General features: G+C 45.1%; 1 protein-coding gene across 2 annotated transcripts in view; it reads left to right on the forward strand.

Annotated features, from left to right (window-relative positions):
* Positions 1-1726: 1726 nt before the first annotated feature.
* The window catches only part of MROH1 (maestro heat like repeat family member 1), a 65281-nt gene continuing 45183 nt past the window's right edge, over positions 1727-21824 (forward strand). For both annotated transcript variants that reach the window (XM_032971154.2, XM_032971155.2), the window contains exons 1-12: positions 1727-1967; positions 7104-7249; positions 8623-8754; positions 10658-10820; positions 11426-11524; positions 13006-13157; positions 14789-14929; positions 15909-16001; positions 17459-17537; positions 19260-19373; positions 19927-20000; positions 20920-21045. In XM_032971154.2, coding sequence (XP_032827045.1) covers positions 1946-1967; positions 7104-7249; positions 8623-8754; positions 10658-10820; positions 11426-11524; positions 13006-13157; positions 14789-14929; positions 15909-16001; positions 17459-17537; positions 19260-19373; positions 19927-20000; positions 20920-21045 — 1341 coding nt within the window. In that variant the 5' untranslated portion in view covers positions 1727-1945. The remainder of the gene's footprint in view (positions 1968-7103; positions 7250-8622; positions 8755-10657; positions 10821-11425; positions 11525-13005; positions 13158-14788; positions 14930-15908; positions 16002-17458; positions 17538-19259; positions 19374-19926; positions 20001-20919; positions 21046-21824) is intronic.

The following is a 21824-nucleotide window of genomic DNA, read 5'->3' on the forward strand; positions in this document are numbered from 1 at the left end:
TCACTCACACATCATGCACTGACTCACACCATGCACTGACTCACTCACACATCATACACTGACTCCCTCACACCATGCACTGACTCACTCACACATCATACGCTGACTCACTCACACACTGACTCACTCACACCATGCACTGACTCACTCCAACATCATACACTGACTCACTCACACATCATACACTGACTCACTCACACATCATACACTGACTCACTCACACATCATACGCTGACTCACTCACTCACACACTGACTCACTCACACATCATACACTGACTCACTCACACACCATGCACTGACTCGCTCATAATACACTGACTCACTCACACCATGCACTGACTCACTCACACATCATACACTGACTCACTCACACATCATGCACTGACTCACTCACACATCATACACTGACTCACTCACACACCATGCACTGACTCACTCACACATCATACACTGACTCGCTCACACACTATGCACAGACTCGCTCATCATGCGCTTACTCACACATCATACACTCGCACATCCACTGACCCATTCACTCATCATACACAGGTTCACTCATCGTGTGCTGGCTCACTCGCACATCATACACTCACTCACACATCATACACTGACTCACTCATCATGCGCTAACACATCATACGCTAACTCACTCATCATACGCTGACTCGCACATCATACACTCACTCAACCTAATACTGACTCACACATCATACACTGACTCACTCATCATACGCTGACTCACACATCATACACTCACTCACACTGCCGCTGACTCACTCACACATCATATACTGGGAGTGTCGTGCTGCCAGCTATGGCTGCAGGTTTTGTCGTACGTGTTATGTATATCGTTTATTGTTAAATTTAAAATCACAGTTCCTATGATTACTGTTACATTGTTTTTATAGCTTTATTTTGTTGATTCGAAAACATATGGTTAATCTAAATTGTCTTATGGTTGTTGTTGTTGGCTTGCACCACATTGATTTTTGCACACAGCGTATTAATACGTTTTTTGTGTGTGTGGAATATTTGCTGGTTTATTCCAGGATGTTTCTGTTACGCGTTGTCGCTTTAGATGTTGTGTTCAAATTTTGTTTGTTGCGTGCACCCGACTTAAGAGCCGCATGGCTCATAGGGCTATACCTAATAAATGAAACTTGAAAACTTGAAACAGTACCTGTAGGGATTACACGTAGCGACAGCCTTTGCTGGACTCTTGTGAAAAAACGAGTATTGAGACTCCACTGAGTAAACAAGAACAGAAATAACAATAATAAAAATGTATCTCCGTTTGTGTAAACACACGTCTCTGTGTGTACATGTCCACGTCTCTACGTATATGTTTCTGCCCCCCCCCACCCACGTCTCTGTGTCTGATCCCATATCGATGTCCCCATGTGTTTGTGCCTCTGTCCCAGAGACCATGTCCCTGTGTCTCTATGCCTGTCCTCGTGCCGATAGGTCTCTAGGCCCCTGTGCCTCAGTGACTCCCGGCAGTGAAAACACACGCCTCTGTCTGAGTGACTCCCGGCAGTGAAAACACACGCCTCTGTCTGAGTGACTCCCGGCAGTGAAAACACACGCCTCTGTCTGAGTGACTCCCGGCTGTGAAAACACACGCCTCTGTCTGAGTGACTCCCGGCTGTGAAAACACACGCCTCTGTCTGAGTGACTCCCGGCTGTGAAAACAGACGCCTCTGTCTGAGTGACTCCCGGCTGTGAAAACACACGCCTCTGTCTCATTTCACGCAGAGGCGGTGGCCACCGCTCACGTGTGTCATCATATGACGGCATCGCTTCTACGCCGCATCGAACTCCAAACTCTTGTCTCCGATATTCTTTAGAGCAGCGGCAGAAACAGCAACAACAACAACAACGATGCCGAGAGGTGACATTTGACCACATCGCTGCCGACCCGTTCGACCGAAGACCCTCTCGCAATGTCGCCTGCGCAAGTCGAAGGTAATCCGTCGCCACCCAGCACCCGCCTCGTTTGTTGTCGCACTCGCCGACCCTCGGCTAGATCGCAGTCGGGAAGGGCGCGCCGTTTTGCCGGGTCGAGTGAGCTAGGCCCCACGGGGTGCACGCGGGGAAGAGGTTTCCTCGGTCGCCTCTCGTGCGCACTGCCAGTGTCCACGGACGGACTGCCCGGTCAAACAGCGGCAGTGAATGTTTATCGTCGTCAAGCGGGACGTGTCACACACGCCTCTTGGTCTTTTTTTGTTTATCCCGAGAGATTTATCAATCGTCTACTTGCCACGGTTTGTCATCGTCACCGCACTACGAGGATGGTATTCAGCAGACTGACGTTTCGGGCAACGTGCCTTCAGAGTACAGTAGAGAGCAGAGAGAGAGATTGGCTGACTGAAAGGCTCCTCACGCCGTGCTGGTTGTGAGTGGATGGGGGGGATTATTTCGCCATACTTCACCATGCCGGTCAGTGCGGGTTGGTGACGTTGAGTACCGGACCAGTTCGCATATCAGACGCCACTGATGTTTTTGCCGGGACTCGGAACTCAGGTATCCAGGCTCATACTCCTCATAGCGCAACAACGCTCTCTCTTTTACTAAGCTATATATATATTTTTTATCTTACCAGGTAAGGTCTACTGAGAGAGACATGCAAACTCCAAATATACAGCAGAGGTCGGGATGGAATCCACGACCTCCTCCTCCTCCTGTACACCGGGCGAGGGAGTTAACAGCTCGCCACCAGCCGGGACCCTCTTAGCGGCACCACCTCTGTAGTAGCTAGCTAGCTAGGGTTGCTCAAACTACTCGTTGAAATAATTCAAATGCAATTTGTATTTGTGTGAAACTTCTTTCGCGCACCGTACGCTGTCAGACCGTGCTAATCGGAGGTGCGGGGTGGAGGACAACAGGCTGAACACAAAACACGGCTCCTGAGAAATGCGTTTTTCACACTTTGTAATTGTTCATAGTCGCAGGGAGGCCTCGAACAGAAGTTTTTAATTGCTCTTCGAACTCAGCATTGTCGTTGTGGCGTTAAAGTTGTCAAACGCCTGTGCTTTTAATCTGTTTTAGAAAGAGCAAAACCTTGACATTTTGACGAATGTATGGTGGTTTTTATGATTCAATAATGCAGGCATCCAACAATGTAATTTTGATGTACATGAAAAACAAAATGTAAATAACAAATGCGTGTCTATCTCGGTAAACTAACTTTTGGGCTATGAGTTAAACAAAACCATGGGGAGTGTAATACATGCGTAAATTCGGCTATAAAAACATGTATTGTTTACTTGGAGTACGTTGAAGACGTATAACGTCTGTTTCAAGATCAAGATGACAAAGCCATAACTCACCAACACTTCGTACGTTCTGCCAGTGTGTTTTTCTTTATCCTTAAATAATGGGTTACTGAGTTTTAATTAGGAGTGGATAATAATTGAAACGGCGTCCACACTAAAGTCACAATGAGAGTGGAATACCCCTATTTGTCCCTTTAGTCTACCTTGTTTTTTTCCTCAAGTGCAGCTAATCTCCAACCCGGATGGCCTAAGCATTAACTCTAAGAACACTTTTTACTGGTAGGAACGAAGTTGTAAACTGAGTGTACCAGCCTGCAATAGATTAATGTGTCCGTCCGTCCCCTTTCAATACTTTAACGAAGTGAAAAATTCCAATGTTCCTACCAGCCCACCCTGCAGGGACCTGTTTTTCAGTGAACTCATTGGTAGTCGATTCATGTTTGTTAAAAAAAATATAAATCCGATAGTTCTGCTCAAACGAGCATCGAAGTGGTACTCGTCTCCAGCTTACAGATGTGAGCCAATTGTAGAATTTACACATTCCTTTGACAGGGCTAAGTCTATCCATATGGCAACAAAAAAACAAAACAACTCTTAGCTTCCCCCCGACAAGTGGTACTCATTTTGTCGACGCCGAAGTGATGATGGGCCGAGCCAAACTCTCAACTAGGATTTGAAATTGTAACCTTCTGAATGCAGTCGCGTAACCATCTGGCCGATGGCTCTTGGTGGCTGGTGCTATATCGGTAGGTTTACCTTTTCAGCAGAGCTGTGATGTGTAATTTGTGAAGCTCAATGGGGGTTTGTTTGTTTTTGTGTGCGAATGTTCTTGAACGTGTAGCGTACATTGTTTTTTTCACGTTCACATGTATTTTTTTTCTAGAGAGAATTCGTTTTTGTGTTCACCAATTCAGCTGTTTAAGTTGTTTGGCTTTGTTTGTCATCACTGATATTTCAAATTCGTAACTTTGCACGTCCGGTTTCCCTTGCGAAAAAAAAATACCTTTGTCTCAATGGGCTCTCATCTTGTTGTAAACAACGATCCTGTAAATTTTTATTTAAAGCTTTCGTGACTGCAGAATATAACGATCCTGTACTTGAGTTATGCCTGAGCGCAGCTGTATACAGTAAGTGCCTTACAATCTTGATTTGAAGCTTTCGTGACTGCAGGAATCCACACTCTTTGGTTCTTTCGGTAAAGTCACGTAGGTAGAAAATAAAAAAAATTATCACGACGTTTCGATTGCAACACAAGCAATCATCATCAGGCGGGAAACCACAGCAAGAACATTTTTTTCCCCCCACTTAAGCAAAAGAAATGTTTATTGCTGTGGTTTCCCACGTGATGACGATTGATTGTGTTGCAATGGAAACGTGATTTATTTTATTTTATACCTACGTGACTTTACCGAAAGAATCAAAGAAGTAGTAAGTGCACACTTTAAAACATAAGGAAATGGCAGTGTTTACATAGTAATGTCATGTGCTTGAAAGGAAATTCTTTGCCAACATTCCTCTGTTAATGACCCGTTGCACTCTCGTACAATACAGTGCAGTGTGCTGGTCTGGTTATATGGTCTCAAATTCAGTGCTTAGTGTTGTGTCTTAGGGGCCGTCCATAAATGACGTCACGCACCTAGGGGGGTGGGGTCAGACATTTGTGACGATGCGTGACGAGGAGGGGGGCGGGGTTTGAGAAATGTGACGTCACGTCAAAATTGCGCGCAACTTTAAATAAATATAGACAACACGTTCTACTTAATTAAATATACTTTTTTTAAATAAATGTTTTCTCGTACAACATCAGAGTGCTGCGGCACATTAAATACGCACTACTACAATGACACTAGTTTAAAGCGATTTGAAGCATGTTTTATATTTTTTTCGGGGGGGGGGGGGCGGAGCTTAGTGACGTCTATTTGAGGGGGGGGTCTGACTTTTTGTGACGTCGTGTGACGATGGGGGTGGGGTCAAAAATCGCGTGACGTCATTTATGGACGGCCCCTTATCCATTTGCTCCTTATTTTACACACACACACACATTGTATCAAGTAACTTCGCGATCTCACCCCAAAAAAAAACGCATGGCTAATATTGGTCGCGAAAGCCTATGCGTCAAACGGACACAAACACTCAACACGTGTGCACGATGCAAAAAAAAAAACACGAGCATTTACCGAAGAGGTGCGTTGTTGGTATCTTCTGGTTCAGGAACTCCTGATGATTTTTACACGTTTGTCTTTATTTTGTTTGAAAAATTATGCTTGTCCGCCCTGCGCTATTTTCTGTTATTTTGGGTTTTTTTTTCGCAATGTGCGCATGTGATTGCTTGTATTACTGTTTGCTCTGCTAAATATCCGGTTCTTACTACACGTCCCCAGTGTTATAAATATAACAAACGATGATCTGGGATTAAAATGCACTCGTTGCCAATGAGAGCTTGAAACATTAAGCCTCTCTTATAAAAAAAAACTCACCGTCTGTAAACAGCAATGATACTGACGATTTCTTGTTCAGTCATGGCGAACGATTACAATCTTAAGTCTGAAATGTTCTGAGGTTTTCTCAGTTGTTGGAGCAGGATAAAACAAACAAATGCACTCGTACACAGGCTTGTATATACATCATCCCTTCGGGGGGGGGGGGGGCGGCGGCTTTAGTTTACACGTGAGAACCGAGAGTGAACGCGTTTCAGCAAGTCCCAGGTGAATGATTGCTGCAGGAGTCACGGCAGCTTTTCACTGCAATATATTGAGAGGGAACAATGTTTATGAGGCTTTTAGAAATGTGTCATGCGCAGCGGTGTGGTGATGAGTCGTGGTGCGTGTGTCGTAGGTGATGCTTTTGGACGGCGTGATGCATTTTTGATTTTGCAGCGTGTGAAAGTGGATGTTGTTTGGGTAATTGTGTCATCTTTGCGTGGTGTGATCGTGGGTTAAGGTGTGTGCTGGCTCCAGAGTTTCTATTGTGGGATTCGGTGTGGTGGGTCATGTTCAAGTTGACTTTGTTTAACCAGGTGATACATACAACTTGAGAGACTGGGGATGAGGCACATTTGCATGAGTGAATGACAAATTCCATACAAAGAAAGAAAGAAGTAAAGCAATCAGCATAAACCCAAAAACACTTTTACACGAGGAATCTATGGTATGGGGGGGGGAGTGCATTTTGTGGATGATTGTATGTGGTGAGTGGTGTTTGCTTGTGGTGTGTGCTTAACTTGTGGTGTGTGATGGTAGTGGTGGGTGGTGGTTTATGTAGTTTGATGGTGGTCTAATAATAATAATGCCGTTTAGCCATGAAAACCTCACTAAGTCTTGAGAAAAATTATTTTTTCTCTCGCGGGTCTTGCATCAGGCTGTTTAGCAAGCTTATAGCAAGAATGAGGAAACCAGAATAGCAGTTAAAACCCGGCACACAAATAGGTGATGACACTCAGAAATCTCCACACAAATATATTGAAGAAACATATTTGCTCTGCTGAGTTCACAGTGAAACACCAATCTTTCTGTTTCGAGAAATGCATGCTCTTTACAAATTATTTTACGATTACGTTTAATATAATTTTGATCCCCTGTCCTCCTTGCAGCCAATTTGTACCTCCCAAAGTGCTGGATCACAGGAGGCCAATGGGTGGGGGGGGGGGGTTGTTGGACCTTATTTATCATCGCCGCTGATCACTGGGTGGGGGATGCATACAGGGAGAATACGAACGGGGAGCATAGAGGCACAGTGAAACAATGGGTGCCGCTGTTCCAGCCCAGTGTGTGTTCTGGTGGTGGCGGCGGCGACGCGTGACTATTGATGTTCCGTTTGCGTTGGGCAGTGGTAGCCCTTGCGCTGGCAGACGCGGCGTTCGACAAGGACGAGGCGGTGCGGGAGAGGATCGCTCGCTCCCTCAACGAGCTTGGATGCCGCCATCCAGAACCGGTGCTCGAGTGCTGCCTCTCCTACCTCACCAAGCACAGCAAGGTGCCGTTCTCTACATGGAAGGAGGGACGGGGGGAAGGGGTACCTTAATTCAGAAGTGCAAATCAAAGTGATTTCCTGATGAAATGAGCATTGATGCTTTGGTGCTCGTATGTAGGTTATTCTTTTTTTGTGAATCCGTACGTAGCCAATCGTGCTATTCGGAGGTGCTGGGGAGGACAGCTAAACACAAAAAGGAGTTTTAAAGAAATTAGTTTTCAATCTAGATTTAAAAGTGCGTAGATCCAGTGGCTTCCTAATATCGGAAGGAAGAGCGTTCCAGATGGCCACAGAAGCACACCTGAACGCGCGTGATGCAGTGACCGTCCTTGTTCGATCACTTGCCAAAAACCGCTGCGAGGATGACCAGAGCTCGCGTGATGGTTTGTGTTCCTTGACATCATCAAGGTATTGTGGTTCATTTGTGGTAAGCACTTTGTGTGTAATGAGTGCGACCTTATAATGCAATTTTAAAGAAATTAGTGTTCAATCATCGCCTCTTTACAGCTCTGAGCCAGTGATTGAAATTCTGCGTGCCTATGGTATGGTCGACTTTATCCACGGGGCGACCGCTGTTGACTTAAACACAGAGCGGCACGGTTTTTATTGACCATTGCAGGATGATGGGCCGAGTTGGCCCCCCCGGCCAGGGATTTGAACGCGCAATCTTTTCGATTGCGGGCCGCCCCCTGACACGGCTGAGACAACTGGCCCGCGTGCAGATGCTCACAGAGTGTATGGGCACAGCCGAGATGGTGTATGCTGCAGGTTTGCGATGAGTATTTTGGGACTGGTTTGCGTGCCACGCTGCAATCACGACTTCGGAGTTAGGTTCCTGCTTATAGCTAAAATTAGTGACGAATGTCTGAACCAGTCCTGGGCCTCACCTAGGTCAACTCAGCCCTGTAAACATTGGTGTCGGGCAGACAAAGGTGGCAGGGCACAGTTGTTGGCCACCACCCCTTCGTGTGCCGGCCTTAATAGGTGTTCGTGAACAGCACTTGCCCAAACAGTCTGTAAAGGCTTGAGGGGGGATCTTTGTGTGTGCGTGTTGCTGTGTCTGTGGCCTGGGGAGTGGTAGTGTCGCGGTTAGCGCGCTGCGCTACGAACCCGGTGACCGAGTTGGATTCGCTCTCACGGCCAACACCAGTGACGATTATCCGAACTGGTCCTGGGCCTCCCCTGGGTTGACTTAGTCTCAAATGAGTACCTGGTGTGGTGTGTAAACATCGCCACTGGGGAGACAAAGGCAGCCAGGTGTGGTGCTGGCCACCCACCCTCTCGTGTGCCGTGCCGCCCTTCATCGGTGTTCGTTAACAGCGCTTGCCCCAACAGTCTGTTAAAGGCTATCCGGGGGATCTTTGTCGCCCGGCAAGCTCCCCCAGGGCCACCGCGTGGTAATCCTGCTCAGCATGGAGCTCATCATCAAGGACACGCTGCACCAGCTGTCGGAGCCGCTGGCGCGCAGTATTGTGGCGCTCGCCTCCGAGGAGATGACTCGCTCCAAGGTGCCCGCTCAGCCCACTAGCTTTTGTGTAACTCTGCTGATGACAGCCAGAAGGTCAAAACCAGTCCAATGTTTGGTTGCTCGCTTAAACAAATGTTGCTGGTTAGTATTAGTTTGGAACGTCAATAGGGTGGCGATAGGCTTAAGAATATATTTTTATATGTGGACACATAACGGGGCTCTGTTTGACTAAAAAAATCATGTAAAACCAGGTTATAGTTATTAAGTTTTTCCAATGTTGGATATAAAAAAGCCACCTACCTTAATTAGGTAGTAGTTTTTTTTTTAAAACACACTGTTCAACTTTGTTGCCCTGAATTGAGTCATACTCCTTTTTGTGGAGTTGATCACTACATTTATTGCTTTCTCAAAGATAAAATATGACACTCTTTTAATCCTTGAACATTTGCTGTGGTAATTTATATTGTGCTAAAATCTGTATAACCACTTGTAGCAAAGCTGGCAATCATTGATATGATGACGAAGTATAGTGTACTGGCCAGCGAGTGTGCTGTATTCTCTCTCACTATTAGGTATGGGGTGGCCTTCGGGTTCTCCGTTTTCCTCCCAAAGATAAAAAAAAACTAAATTGTAACTGGTTTTGGCCAAAAATCCCAATTAAGCAAATTAATTAATTGGGATTACACACAGCAGCTGCAGAGCAACATCACCACCGAGTGCTTAAAGTTGGCAGGATCTTCCTGAAAAAGGTTCTTGAGACTCAGTGAGCCATTCCTGGGTAAACAGTTGTAATCATAATAATAATTAAGTTATCGGTAAATGATTCTCTACTTTTTTCAATAAAAAAAATTCCTTCAGTTATTTTTGGCTGAAAATTATGTATTTTTTTATATTTTGGACCACATCCCTATTACTGTAATATACTTGCTGTTTAACTTGATTTGGTGCTTTCGTGACTGCAGGAATTACTCGTTGGTTTTTTCGGTAAAGTCACGTATAAATAAGAAATAATAATAAATAAAATTACATAATAGTATACATAGGACGTTTCGATTGCAACGCAAGCAATCATCAGCTATAGAAGAGCTAAATTTACGAGAGAGAGGAAACACAGAGAGATGAAGAAGCACATTAGATTGAAACAAGATTTAGTAAAATGTGGAAACAATATAATGCAGCACAGAGGGTCGGTCAAAACATAATTAACGCATGGTCTGGCTGATTACGTTATTTCAAAGATTGCTAAATTATAGGTACTCTATCACTCTTAACCTTTAATTTAGCAATCTTTGAAATAACGTAATCAGCCAACCATGCGTTTATTGTGTTTTGACCGACCCTCTGTGCTGCATTATATTGTTTCCAAATTTTACTGAATCTTGTTTTAATTTAATGTGCTTCACCATCTCTCTGTGTTTCCTCTCTCTCTTAAATTTAGCTCTTCTATAGCTGATGATGATTGCTTGCGTTGCAATCGAAACGTCGTATTTATACTATTATGTAATTTTATTTTATTATTATTTCTTATTTATACGTGACTTTACCGAAAAAACCAAAGAGTAATACTTGCTGTTTGTATTGCGACCTACGTAACCCTGAATGTAACCGAGATCTGTACTGTGTATCATCTGTACTGTCGCAGGATGCGCATGACAAAGAGCCTTATTGGGCCCTTCCTGCAGAAATAAATACAAGCTAGCAATAAATATTTAATAATAATACAATTAAGTCACCTGCACAATAACTCTGCACAGTTAGTAAAGGCCACTGATAGAATGGGAGGCAGAATCAGAATTTTGATTTAGACCCGGAGGAATCCGATGAGCTATGAAGCTCTTTTTCACAGATGTCCAGCATGGACAGGCCAGCAAGCTACAACATGCTTTTCCATTGCACTGCGTGAAGAAGTGGCTTGGAACCCATGTGCGTGTGGCGCATTGCAGGAGGTGCTCCCGGAGTGGCAGCAGGCGGCCAGCAACGTGCTCGTGGCCATTGGTAGTGGCTTCGTCCGTGTGGTCATGGAGGAGCTGCTGCAGAAGTTTCAGCCAGGAATGATACCGCACTTCTTTACCATGAAGACGCTGGCTAATTTGGCCACTGCCAATGGTAACACTTCATTGACCTACTGCATGAGTTTTTGCAGTGTTTTTTTATACGTCTTACTTTGTTTACTGTCTACATGTGAAATAAGCTAACGGTGTCATGGCATGAGATGTTTTCCATTTAGAATTGTGCATCTTGAATTGCATCAATTTGTGTCAAAGAATAGTCCCAGAAGATGATCCTTTAGAACTACTTCTGAACTGACTCGAATAGACTTCATTACCTGGGGTTGAGCGACACATTTTATTTTCCCTTCAAAGATCGTTTGTCGTATGCCAATTAAACTAATATATTTAGGTCTCAGAACTGGAATTGGTTAAATGCAGTGAACGACCAAATTTGACATTGTGAGTATTTGTTAGTTTGCTTGTGATCAGGCTGAGACCATCAACTTGCTACACTTGAGAGCCCAGGTTAATCACGGATTGTTGAAACCCTGATTCAAACCTGGAATTTCAGCAATGCCGGCCTCGGCGCTGGATCCATCTGAGCCACGCGGCCACCTCGATCGTATCCTCAAGAGTTCCTTGGAAAAACATTTTGACAGAAGAGTTTGATTTACAGTTTCCCTCCTGTGTGCGTCGGCTGTCGCTGTGTTGCTCTGCCAGTGTACGGGATGGTGCCCTTCCTGACCGCCACAATGGGCATCATGCTGCCCATGCTTGGAGTGACAAAACAGGACAACATGAGATGGGTCTTCACGTTTGGTACCGACAGCTTGTCACCACCACTTGACTTTGGTTTATTTTTCCCCTTTTTTGTTGTTGCCACTTCTACTATTGGCCAGCACGAGCGTCGCTTCATCAGTTGTGCAATTTCACTGCGGTTGAAGACTTTACTTGGGGTAAAGCTTCTTGCCTCGTAGCCCTGCCAAGTGTTTTCGGGTCGTGCAGCGTGTTGTTTGGCACGATGTCCGACTTTTTTGCTCCACGTTTCGCTCCGTGTGCGGGTGAGCTTGCTAAAGAAGAGTCTCCCCAGCGCTTGGTGCGAAACGTCAGACATCTCGTTGAACAACAAGCGGTATGACCTGAAAGCTTGTGGGAGAGCCGTATGGCCCAAATGGCGAGGACCTACCGAGTCATGTTCTACACTTGTGGTTAATCCGTGCACATAGGAGAAACCTGTGTGCAGAGGAGTCGATGCTCTGGTGGTTTCCTTCTTGTGGCCTAGTGACTACTTTGTGGGGTAATCATTTTGAAAAGCCACTTTTGGAAACTTTTTTTTTTCGAAATGGGGTAGTGCTTATGATGAAAGTGGTTAGTTGTTTATTTCCATGTTCCTGTGCACCATTGACAACACAGTCCCTTATTTCTTTATGCATAAATACAAATTTTCCTATACTTTTTAGTTGTTAATTTATACCGCCGTTGAGTGCTTCCCGCTCCGTGCTCTGAAGCCGACCACCTGAGTTCGATTCCCTGCCGTGACTAACATCAGCGGCGACTGATTTCTCTGCTGGTCCTGCCCCCACCTTCACCCACCCGCACTGACCAGCATGGTTAAATCATGGTCAAGCAACCCCCATGGCCACAACTGTATGGTGATGTGATTTCCTCCAGCATTGGATTGAGTGACTGACATGCTCACTTATAAAAAATATATATACTTTGCATGTTACAATAATTTACTTGTGCATTGAGAACATAATATCACACGTATGTGCCGGTGGCACTGACCTATAATCGAGTGCTTTGTAGTTGTGGGTTGATGAATCGCAGATTCCTGAAACTCCCTACCAGTGGCAGTCGAGGTCGCCATCTCTTGGATTGCTTGGATTTGGCAGTAAAGTAAAAGGATTATTTTTTATCTGTACGGGGATTGGGTGTTACCCTCCCCGCGCACGTGGATTTTCTCCGTGTACTTCGGTTTCCTCATGCTCGTATAAACACTCATTGATGGAGTTGACCATACCCCAACATCTAAGAAATAAGCTTGGGCAATTGTTGGTACCAGTTCTGGCTGTCATGTGTAATTGTGGTTTCCCATGCCTCTAGATTATTCTCATCGCTCTGAGAGTGAATTAAAACTGCACGTAATACATTTAAAAAGAAATTGCCACAAAGGGTAATATCTATTATTTTTTCTTCATAGTTAAAAAATAGTTTAGTTTTTGTTTGGTTCCCACTGCGCTGCCCCCTGTTTGTGGAGGAATGCATCTTGACGTTCACTGTGGGCCTTCTCCGTGCAGCGCTGAGCCATTTCAGCGAGAGCATCTTGGAGTACGTGGCTAATCTGGACAAGGCCCCCGACCCCACGGTTCGGAAGGAGGCCTTCCAAAATGAAATCTACTCTGCCTACGACGTCCTCTTCAACGTCTGGCTGCAGAGCAAGGAGGCCAAGGTTGGGCTGGGCTCTCTTGCGCACTGTTCTTGAGCCAACATTTGAATTTTAGTCGTTGGTCTCAGTCGAGGCGACGACAGCCTGCGGGGAAAGTAGTCTGTGGATTCAATTTGGTCATTCATTCAGTCTCGTCGAGGAAAGCAGTAAAAGGTTTAGTCCAATCTCGGTCATTAAATATTGTTGTGAAGAGCGTGTCATTTCCCCCCTCTCCTCACACCCTTCGCCCTCCCAGTATTATTAGGTCAAACAAATTTCTGTGAATTCAGTACGTTTTTTTTATACATATATAGCCAATGACCATGTTTGGTCTTTCTGAGTGCAGTTCTGTCACTCGTAACATTAATACATTATCGCGTAGTCTATAAATTAATTAACAGTTATGCATGCCTTGGTCTGTGTTGGGCAGTCCTAGTCATTGTCACACTTGATGCTCATTGAAAAATACATCGCTACTTTAGTTAAATCCAAATTACCACTCCATGACCCATGTGGCCAAAACCTCTGCAGTTATAGTGTTACGTCACAAGATTAGATTTTCTATGCTGTGAGACAGCCTCCATGGGAAACATGAGCGACGATCTTCCCCGTTCGCCCCGTCAGTGGAGACATAAATTCCACGGCCAGATCATCCGGCTGCCTGATTCCATGAGAAATACCGACGCGCAAGCGTTTCTATCTTTTAAATGGTTGGGGTGTAGATAGAGTTTAGGGTAGGGTTAAAATAGGGGTTGAGGTTCATGTTGGTATTCGGTTAAGATTTAGGATCGTGTTATGATTTGGCAAGTCAATTTCTCAAGATGAAATGGCACTGCTGACAGTAAAACACGTTGGTCAGTCTGTTGGAAATTGAGCAATCACCCCAACTGTCTCGTGCACTGCTTGAACTCTCCAAAGTGCTCATTTTATATCCCTACGCATTGTTGTAAATGACAATTTTATTGCAGTAGTTTTGTTTAATGTGTTGGATATAGAAGTACATACATATTTGTATTCAGCAGAGGCCACGTCTGTTGTTTTGTGCCTCGCAGATTTTTCAGGTAAAACTAAATGAGTGAAACACTGTTGGGAATTCATAGCGTTCACTTTTTTAATCAATGGGTCTCTGGAAATACCTGGAAATAACGTGGGCAGCTAATATATCGTGTCCTGGAAATAACGGGGGCAGCTATTTCGTGTCCTGCGTAAAACGAGAGGTTTTTTTTGGAGGACTTCTAAAATTTGAACATAAAAAGGAAAGAATAGAAAATCACACTTCCAAGACTGAACAGCGCGTGATGCAAAGCTGACTTGTTGCCAGCTGCTTCTTCATTCATGTTCACAGCCATGTAGCAACCGGTTTACTGCTGTACAGTAGCAACTTGAGCGTTTGATTGTGTAAAAAGTATTTTTCTTATGCGGTTGCTTTCCATAATATATTTATAATGAAAAAACAACTATACGGCTAACATTGCAAGCTACAGACGGCCTTCATTGTATGCATGGAAATAACATGGTTTCATTAAGATGATGGATGCAGTGGGGGGGGGGGGGGCGGTGACCCCACCCCACCCCTGATGAATCCTGGAATTTCGAGGACGTGCTGTAATGCTGCCGCCGCCAAGACACCAGACGCTCTGGATTTTCTGCCGCAGCTTCGCCTGATGATAGTGGAGGCGCTAGGCCACATGGCGCACCTACTCACCTGGGAGAAGCTGGACGAGCAGCTTCCACGCCTGCTGACCGGCTTCATGATGCTGTACAAAAAGCACTCGGAGCCTTTCTACATCACACAGGTAAGGCGATAGAGCGGGCACGGCCTGAACGGGTCACTCAGCTGGGCCAGAAGGTATGTACGTATGCATGTTGAACTTCTTTCGCACTGTACGTAGCCAACCGGGCTAATCGGAGGTGCGGGGTCCGTATCTTGGGTCCTGCTTCAGGTCCGATTAGATCTGGGCTCATTGTGCTGTCGTGGGGGGTTGTGTGAATTGTAATGAGCGACCGTCAGAGTTGGACCGGGGGCCACAGAGCTCGTAGCGCTGAGGTGACACCACTAAGTTCCTGGGTTAAAATCCGGGTAGCCGCCCGTGAATTAAGTGGAACCTCAAGTGGAGTGTTATTTTATTATCTCAACGTGTACAACAATGAGTGCACCAAAAAATAAATCACCGCATAAAAATTTGGGTCCACACGTAATTTTGCTAAGTTACGGTCCTGCGAATTTAAATACAGATTTTTCACTGTAATGTGGGAAGTGGTACTCTTATTTGGCAGAAGTGGGTGGGAAAGTGTTCCCGTTGTGTGGACCAGAGCTCACATGAAGGGATTTCAGAGATAGCTCTGGGATATCCACTTCCTGGGGTCCATTCTCTGAGATGGAAATGTTTTTCTGCTCTGTGTGGGATCTGAATGGATTGTCTCCTGACGTAACACCGAAAGCCCAATTAGCATTACGTTGGGTATTTCATTTAAAATTATATATATATGAATGTTACTTACAAGTAATTTTGTTTATGTTTAAACATCCAGAAGCGTTGTATATCCATAAGTCTTCTCATCTTATAACTCTATTTTAGCATTAGCTCTATAATTGCTGATGTAATTCATAGGAAATAATTTGTAACATCCGGTTAGATACCAGGAAACTATTAGCCAATCATAGAAAGATTGGAAACGTATGTAATAAGCCCATTTTTTGTCAAGTATCTCCAACACCACCGGTGTGTTTTTGCGCGTTGAAGAATACATTTCAAATGCCTTTTTTGACAACAGGGTCTGTGCCAAGTGCTGGACGCGTCAGCGAATGTGGGCCGCCGTGTTCCTGAACCCCAAGTGGATGTACTGTTTAACACGCTCCACCATCAGGTAATGAAGCACAACAGCATCCCTCTCAAACGCATCGCCTACGAGTGCGCCAACCATGCACACCCTGGCGTTATTGCTGCAATCCGTACGGCGTCCAATGCCGCCATGGTTTGGTCGAAGGACCTTAACATTCAACTGTGACATCTGTACAAACTTTTGCGTACATGGCCATACGAAAGAAGAAGGTCCCTCTCTGGTTCACATTGATCGTCATCATCATCATCATTAGCTATGACCCCCTGCCATAGCTTGGTGAAGGCCTTCCAAGGTCGTTGCCATTTCCCACGGTCTCACGATGTAACAGTTCATTAAATATAGACTGAAAACTCATTTCTTTAGAAAATATATATTTTTTTTGTTTGTTGTCCTTCCCCTCGCATCTCCGATTAGCATTATTGGCTACGTACGGTGGGAAAAATTAGTACATTCGTACAAGCACCTGCAGCACACGAGCTGATTTAATCGCTCCTGCTCTGCAGTGCAAATATTCCCTTCACCATGAGTCGCAGCCACCGGCTATCATCCCTTATAGCGACATGTCTGGCCTAAAGCACACCAACTTTTCTTTCGGGGTAAATAGTATGCCTTCATACATGTGTGTGTTCTCTTACACATGTGTGGGGAGTGGTCGTATAGCAGTTAGCGGGCTGCGCTACGAACCTTGCGACCCGAGTTCGATTTCCGCTCACGGCCATCACCAGTGACGATTATCTAAACCGGTCCTGGGCCTCCCTTAGGTAGACTCGGCCTCAAATAAGTATCCTGGTTGCGATGTGTTGAAATTTCGCCACTAGAGAGACGAAGGCGGCCGGGGGCAGTGCTGGCTACTCCACCCCCTCGTGTGCTGTGCCGGCCTTCATAGGTGCTCGCTAACAGCACTTTCCCCAATAGTCTGTTAAGGCTATATTGGGGGATCTTTGTCTAATGCATGTGGTTTTCTTCCTGTCATTATCATCATGAGTCGCAAACCCCTCGGGGCATGGTGGTCCCCACAAGATGCTGCCAGGCAATCCTATCCCTGCGCTCGCCACCACACCAATCGCGCACCTCTCCTCGCTTTTCAGCAATTTGTTCCATTTTCTTTGTGCATGTCCCATTTTTCCCAATCCATACCTTATAACAGAGGAATACACCCTGATTTAAACGTCTTCTGTAGGCAGACTGGTATTTTGCAACTTCAACATTACGTTAAGTTTTTCAAAAGCACACTAAACATGCCGTCTTCCTTCTCTTAATGTAATTATTTGTTTCCGGTCCACCCTCAACAGATGCCCGAGGTATTCAAGCTCTGACATTTCTTCTAGCGGGGTGTTACCCCGACAGATATCTTTCCCCCCCACCCCCCAAGTGGTTCACATTGAGCCCGCATTATGTTTCTGCATTGAGCTGAAATGATTGTGCTTGGTCAGTGAGGAGTTTGTTGAACAGTGTGGCTGTTGCTGTTGCTGCTGCCACAGGTGTGCATCCCGGTCGATTTCTCAAACAACCTGGCGATGAAAAATCACAATGAGATTCTTCGCTGCTTCACTGTCATAAGTAAGCGAGTGCACGCCGCTGTTTCTGCGCTGCGTCTTGAGATTCCGGCGGGTGTATCAACCGTAAAATCTGCGCCGCCCTGCTTATTGGGAGACATCGGAGGTCCATAAACGTTATTTTGATGAAGAGTGAGTCATGTCTGCCGCCGGCATCTTTGTCCAAATTCATCAAATCTGACCGGCGTGCTGAAGTATGGTCAAGTAACCCCAACGACCCGCGTGGTTTTTTCATACGTGTCAACCCCTTATCAGTGCCTACCTTATTACAGACCAATTCAGATGAACAATTCAGACCTTATTGGTCACACCGTGCCCTTATAAATCTCAACATTAATCCTAGTAAGTCCCATCAGAAGGGAGAAACACAAACAAATAGCCAACATTTTTATGCCCATATTGAAACGGCTGTGTACGCCTGAAAACTCAATTCCCCTGTACAAAAATATGGGTACCGTATTTTCCCGCATATAACCCGCGGTGTATACCACTTTTTACAAACAAAACAAGACCCTGCGGGGTATATGGAGGTGCGGGCTATCCCAAAAATATTTTACACGTGTGACATGTCATAACTCGTTTAATTTTTTCATGGTAGGACTATCCACTGTGCAACACTTACCTTTGACTAAAGCACTGCTGATTAAACCACTCGCACTAAAATTGCACATGTTATCACGTTTTAAATTATTCAAATTATTTGTACAATGTTTACATTTGCCTGTAAGCTACGGTTTCAGCTGAGGCTATGGATTGCACAATGGTAAGGGCCTTAACAAGCGTCTGGTAGACGCGGAATCAAAATTGCCGAGTCCCTTAGGCCGCTGCGATTGGCTGAGCACTATACAGTCGCGACCATGAGCTTTGTTTCAAACTTCCAATGGCTTTGTTTCCAGGAGGCAATGGCGTTACCGTAGTGCCGCTATTGTCTGCGCAGTGCGCAATCTACCAGTGCTAAAACTGTACAGGGGTAACGACCGGTCCAGTAGCTGTTATATAATGAGGTCGAATGCTGGTAAGCCTAACAGTACGCTTACTTATCTACCAGTTATGTGTTACTTATTTATTGGATATTTACTTTTGTTACTTATTTACTGTTTTAAGTAGTTTGTTTTCTTTGTGCACGTTATGATTTTAATGTTAACAATTGATAGTGGAATGTATTACAAATGTAAACTTTGCATTAATATGATGGAATTAAGCTGCGGTAACGACGTTAAAGATATGAATGCATGCGGGGTATATGACGATGCGGACTATCTGAAATTTGTTTTACACCAAGCGCTGTTTTTGCGGGGTATATGCGTCTGCGAGTTATATGCGTATGCGGGCTATATGCGGGAAAATACGGTAAACCGTATGGGTTGACAGGTATGTTTTTTTGGAGGCCCATATCCTGCGGTAGATTAACATAAGTGCTGCACATGTTGTAATGTTCTGACCTGCCCCTACTGGACATCTGAGAAAAAGAGCTTTATAGCTCATCGGATTCCTCAAATATAAATAAATATAATCAGAATCAGGAGTTTATTATCCGATTAAGTTACCCATCTTTTTCAAGGGTGTCTCGGCCAGCAAACAGACACGGCAACATCTAATTTGAATGACAAGAGCGGTTGGACGCAGCCTGCTATCCATAATAACAATGATCACCAACCATGCGTACTCCGGTTCCCCTTCATCCTTTTTCTTGTGCTCTTGTTGCGGCGACCTTTCCGCCCAACAGGCAGGGTAATCCCCGACCGCCTGCTGACGTACCTGCTTCAGAAGCTGGAGCACAACAACGAGCGCAACCGCATCGGAACGCTCATCATCCTCAAGCACCTCATCAACTCTGCGGGTAAAGAGCATCGGCCCGGGCAGCTCTTCTGTGTAATTCCTGCTCCCCAATCATCATCATCATCACCACAATGCATGGGAGGAGATAGCCTGTAGGTGTCCACTGCACATTTCGCCATTTGTTTCCACTTTCCTCTGTCTTGTGTCTACATGCTCAAGTCGTGCCACATCTTTCTGGCACCAATCTCTTATTTCGTCGTCAACTCATTCTCTGTTAGGGTTTCTGCTTTCCTGTTCCTTCCATTTTTCCAAACAACAATTTTTTGTTGTTGTTGTCCATCCAACATATATGTCCAAATTGTGCCAGTTTCCTCCTCATCACTACCTGCATCATGAGGTCCTCTTCTACGTGCAACCTTTTTATTACTCCTTACGTTGGTCACTCTTTGGGTCCAGCTCAGATGCAGTATCCTTCTGTAGCAATACATTTTGGAGTGCCAATATCTTAACTCTTCTCCCCCAAGTAAGGGCTGAGATTTCCCGAGCCTCATTTTTACCGTGCAGACGCAAACATGTCTGCAAGCGGTCAGAGGTTTTCTCTTTGTCTCGCTCAGCCCCTCAGATCGAGGACAAAAAGCCTGTCATTCTCTCTGGAATCAAACTCCTCTTGCTCGAGCAGAGCAATAAGGTAAGTGCACAAAGCAGACACTGATTATTTTAGGTTTAAAGCTGTGTAAACGCACCCCCCCCACCATTCCCCCCCCCCCCCCCCCCCGTGTTATTTTAGTTTGTAGTGGCCAATGAACCGGCATGGTCTAGAATTGACTGTTCAAATTGTTACTGTATTTTTTGTCTATAAATGTACGTGTCGCACCGTAGAATCTCGATAAAACAAATTAAGTGCTTCTTGCACTCGCAATAAGCGTACGAGAATGCGTTAATTTCAGTTATGATTTTCTAGTGTTTACATTTTGGCTGATGGAGCAAACAACAATGTACACACCACATGGAGCAATTGAGAAACAATACAAACGGGATCTTAACAATTGGACAACAATATTCGAGGCTGCTCAATCGGTTTATTTCATCTCCTGGTTAAATGAAGAATACCTATATCCAGTCGATCATCGTTTATCCGGCACGCGATTATCCGGCTTCCAACAATATCCGGTGGTCCCGGGCCGATCCGGCGAAACCGGCAAAACGGCGATCGTCAAACACATCATGTTGTTGAAACAAGAGCATAGTACGTACATCACCCCATGCAGAGTCTTCGAGGTTCGGTTGTCTATTTGTATATTCATGCCAATTTCATGGAGTAAACATTTAAAGCTCAAAAAAACATACACACAGCAGCTAAAACATAATGTTTTGCAAGAATGTGCAAAAATAAGCTATTTTAAATAATGACGTGATTATCTGGCGTTTCTGAAAATCCGGCGCCCCCCTTCCCGCTGAAGCCGTTGGAAAATTATCTATGATCTACTCTACATGAATTTTGGGTGATTTAGTCACAGGGCTAACGTGTGTCATGGGAAAATGTCGGGAGTGCTGTATTGCGATGCCCCGCTGCTTGTTTCCAGCAAGCCGCTTGAATGTTCGTGCAGGTGAAGAGGGCCCTGGCACAGGTAGTGATCACGATGGCTCACAGGGGATACCTGGAGCTGGAGGGCGGCGACCAGATGGTGGAGTTTATCATCAAACAGTGCGCGAACACGGGGGAAACGGCACCGGTGAGGCTGCTCCGGGTGTGCGCGCTGTGTCTTGACCGCAGTGTCAGGTCCATGGGCATGTCCATTCATTCCTTGACTTTTCAGTCTTTCCTCCTTTGCCATATCCATTTCATTCATTGACTTTTTAGCATCTCCTTTTTGATTCGACGTCACCATTCGATATTCGGTCTCCTCATAGGCGTGTCCATTCGTTTGTTCACTTAAATATCTTCACCGTTGGTGTGGTTATTCATTCGTAGGTCCTTCATTCCTCCTTTGGCTTATCCGATCATTAATTGACCATTCAGTCTCTACGTCTTCTGTGTGCCCAATCATTCATTGACCATTCCATGGCGCAATAAGCCTAGTGCAATAGTCCTATCACACATGCTTCTGAGTGATACACATATCACCAAACTGTACAGCTAACCTATAAATGTCTGGCAGTTTGACATTTTCCTTCCCCAGGAAATGCATTGCACAACACTGCCCACAGCACATGACACAGTCTTTTACTGGCTAAGTACGGTGCGAAAGTTCACATGTATACGTCCAAAGCCTCATATTCACTGGCATTTTCTACTTTTCCTACTTGCCCATTTATAAACAACCATAAATGATGTGGATTGCACCTAGGGGGTGGCACGGTGGCGCAGTGAGTAACCATTGTACCTCAAAGCAAGGACCTGGGTTAAATTTCAAACTCGGGCACATTTTCTGTGTGTTCTTCCACCGATCTTCATGGGTTTCCTCTGGGTTCTCTGGTTCCTTCCCATAGCTCAAAACCCAAAACATCTCAA

This window comes from Petromyzon marinus, chromosome 45 (genome assembly GCF_048934315.1).
Source record: "Petromyzon marinus isolate PM22_M1 ecotype Great Lakes invasive population chromosome 45, UKy_Petmar_22M1.pri1.0, whole genome shotgun sequence".
NCBI classification, from domain to species: domain Eukaryota; kingdom Metazoa; phylum Chordata; class Hyperoartia; order Petromyzontiformes; family Petromyzontidae; genus Petromyzon; species Petromyzon marinus.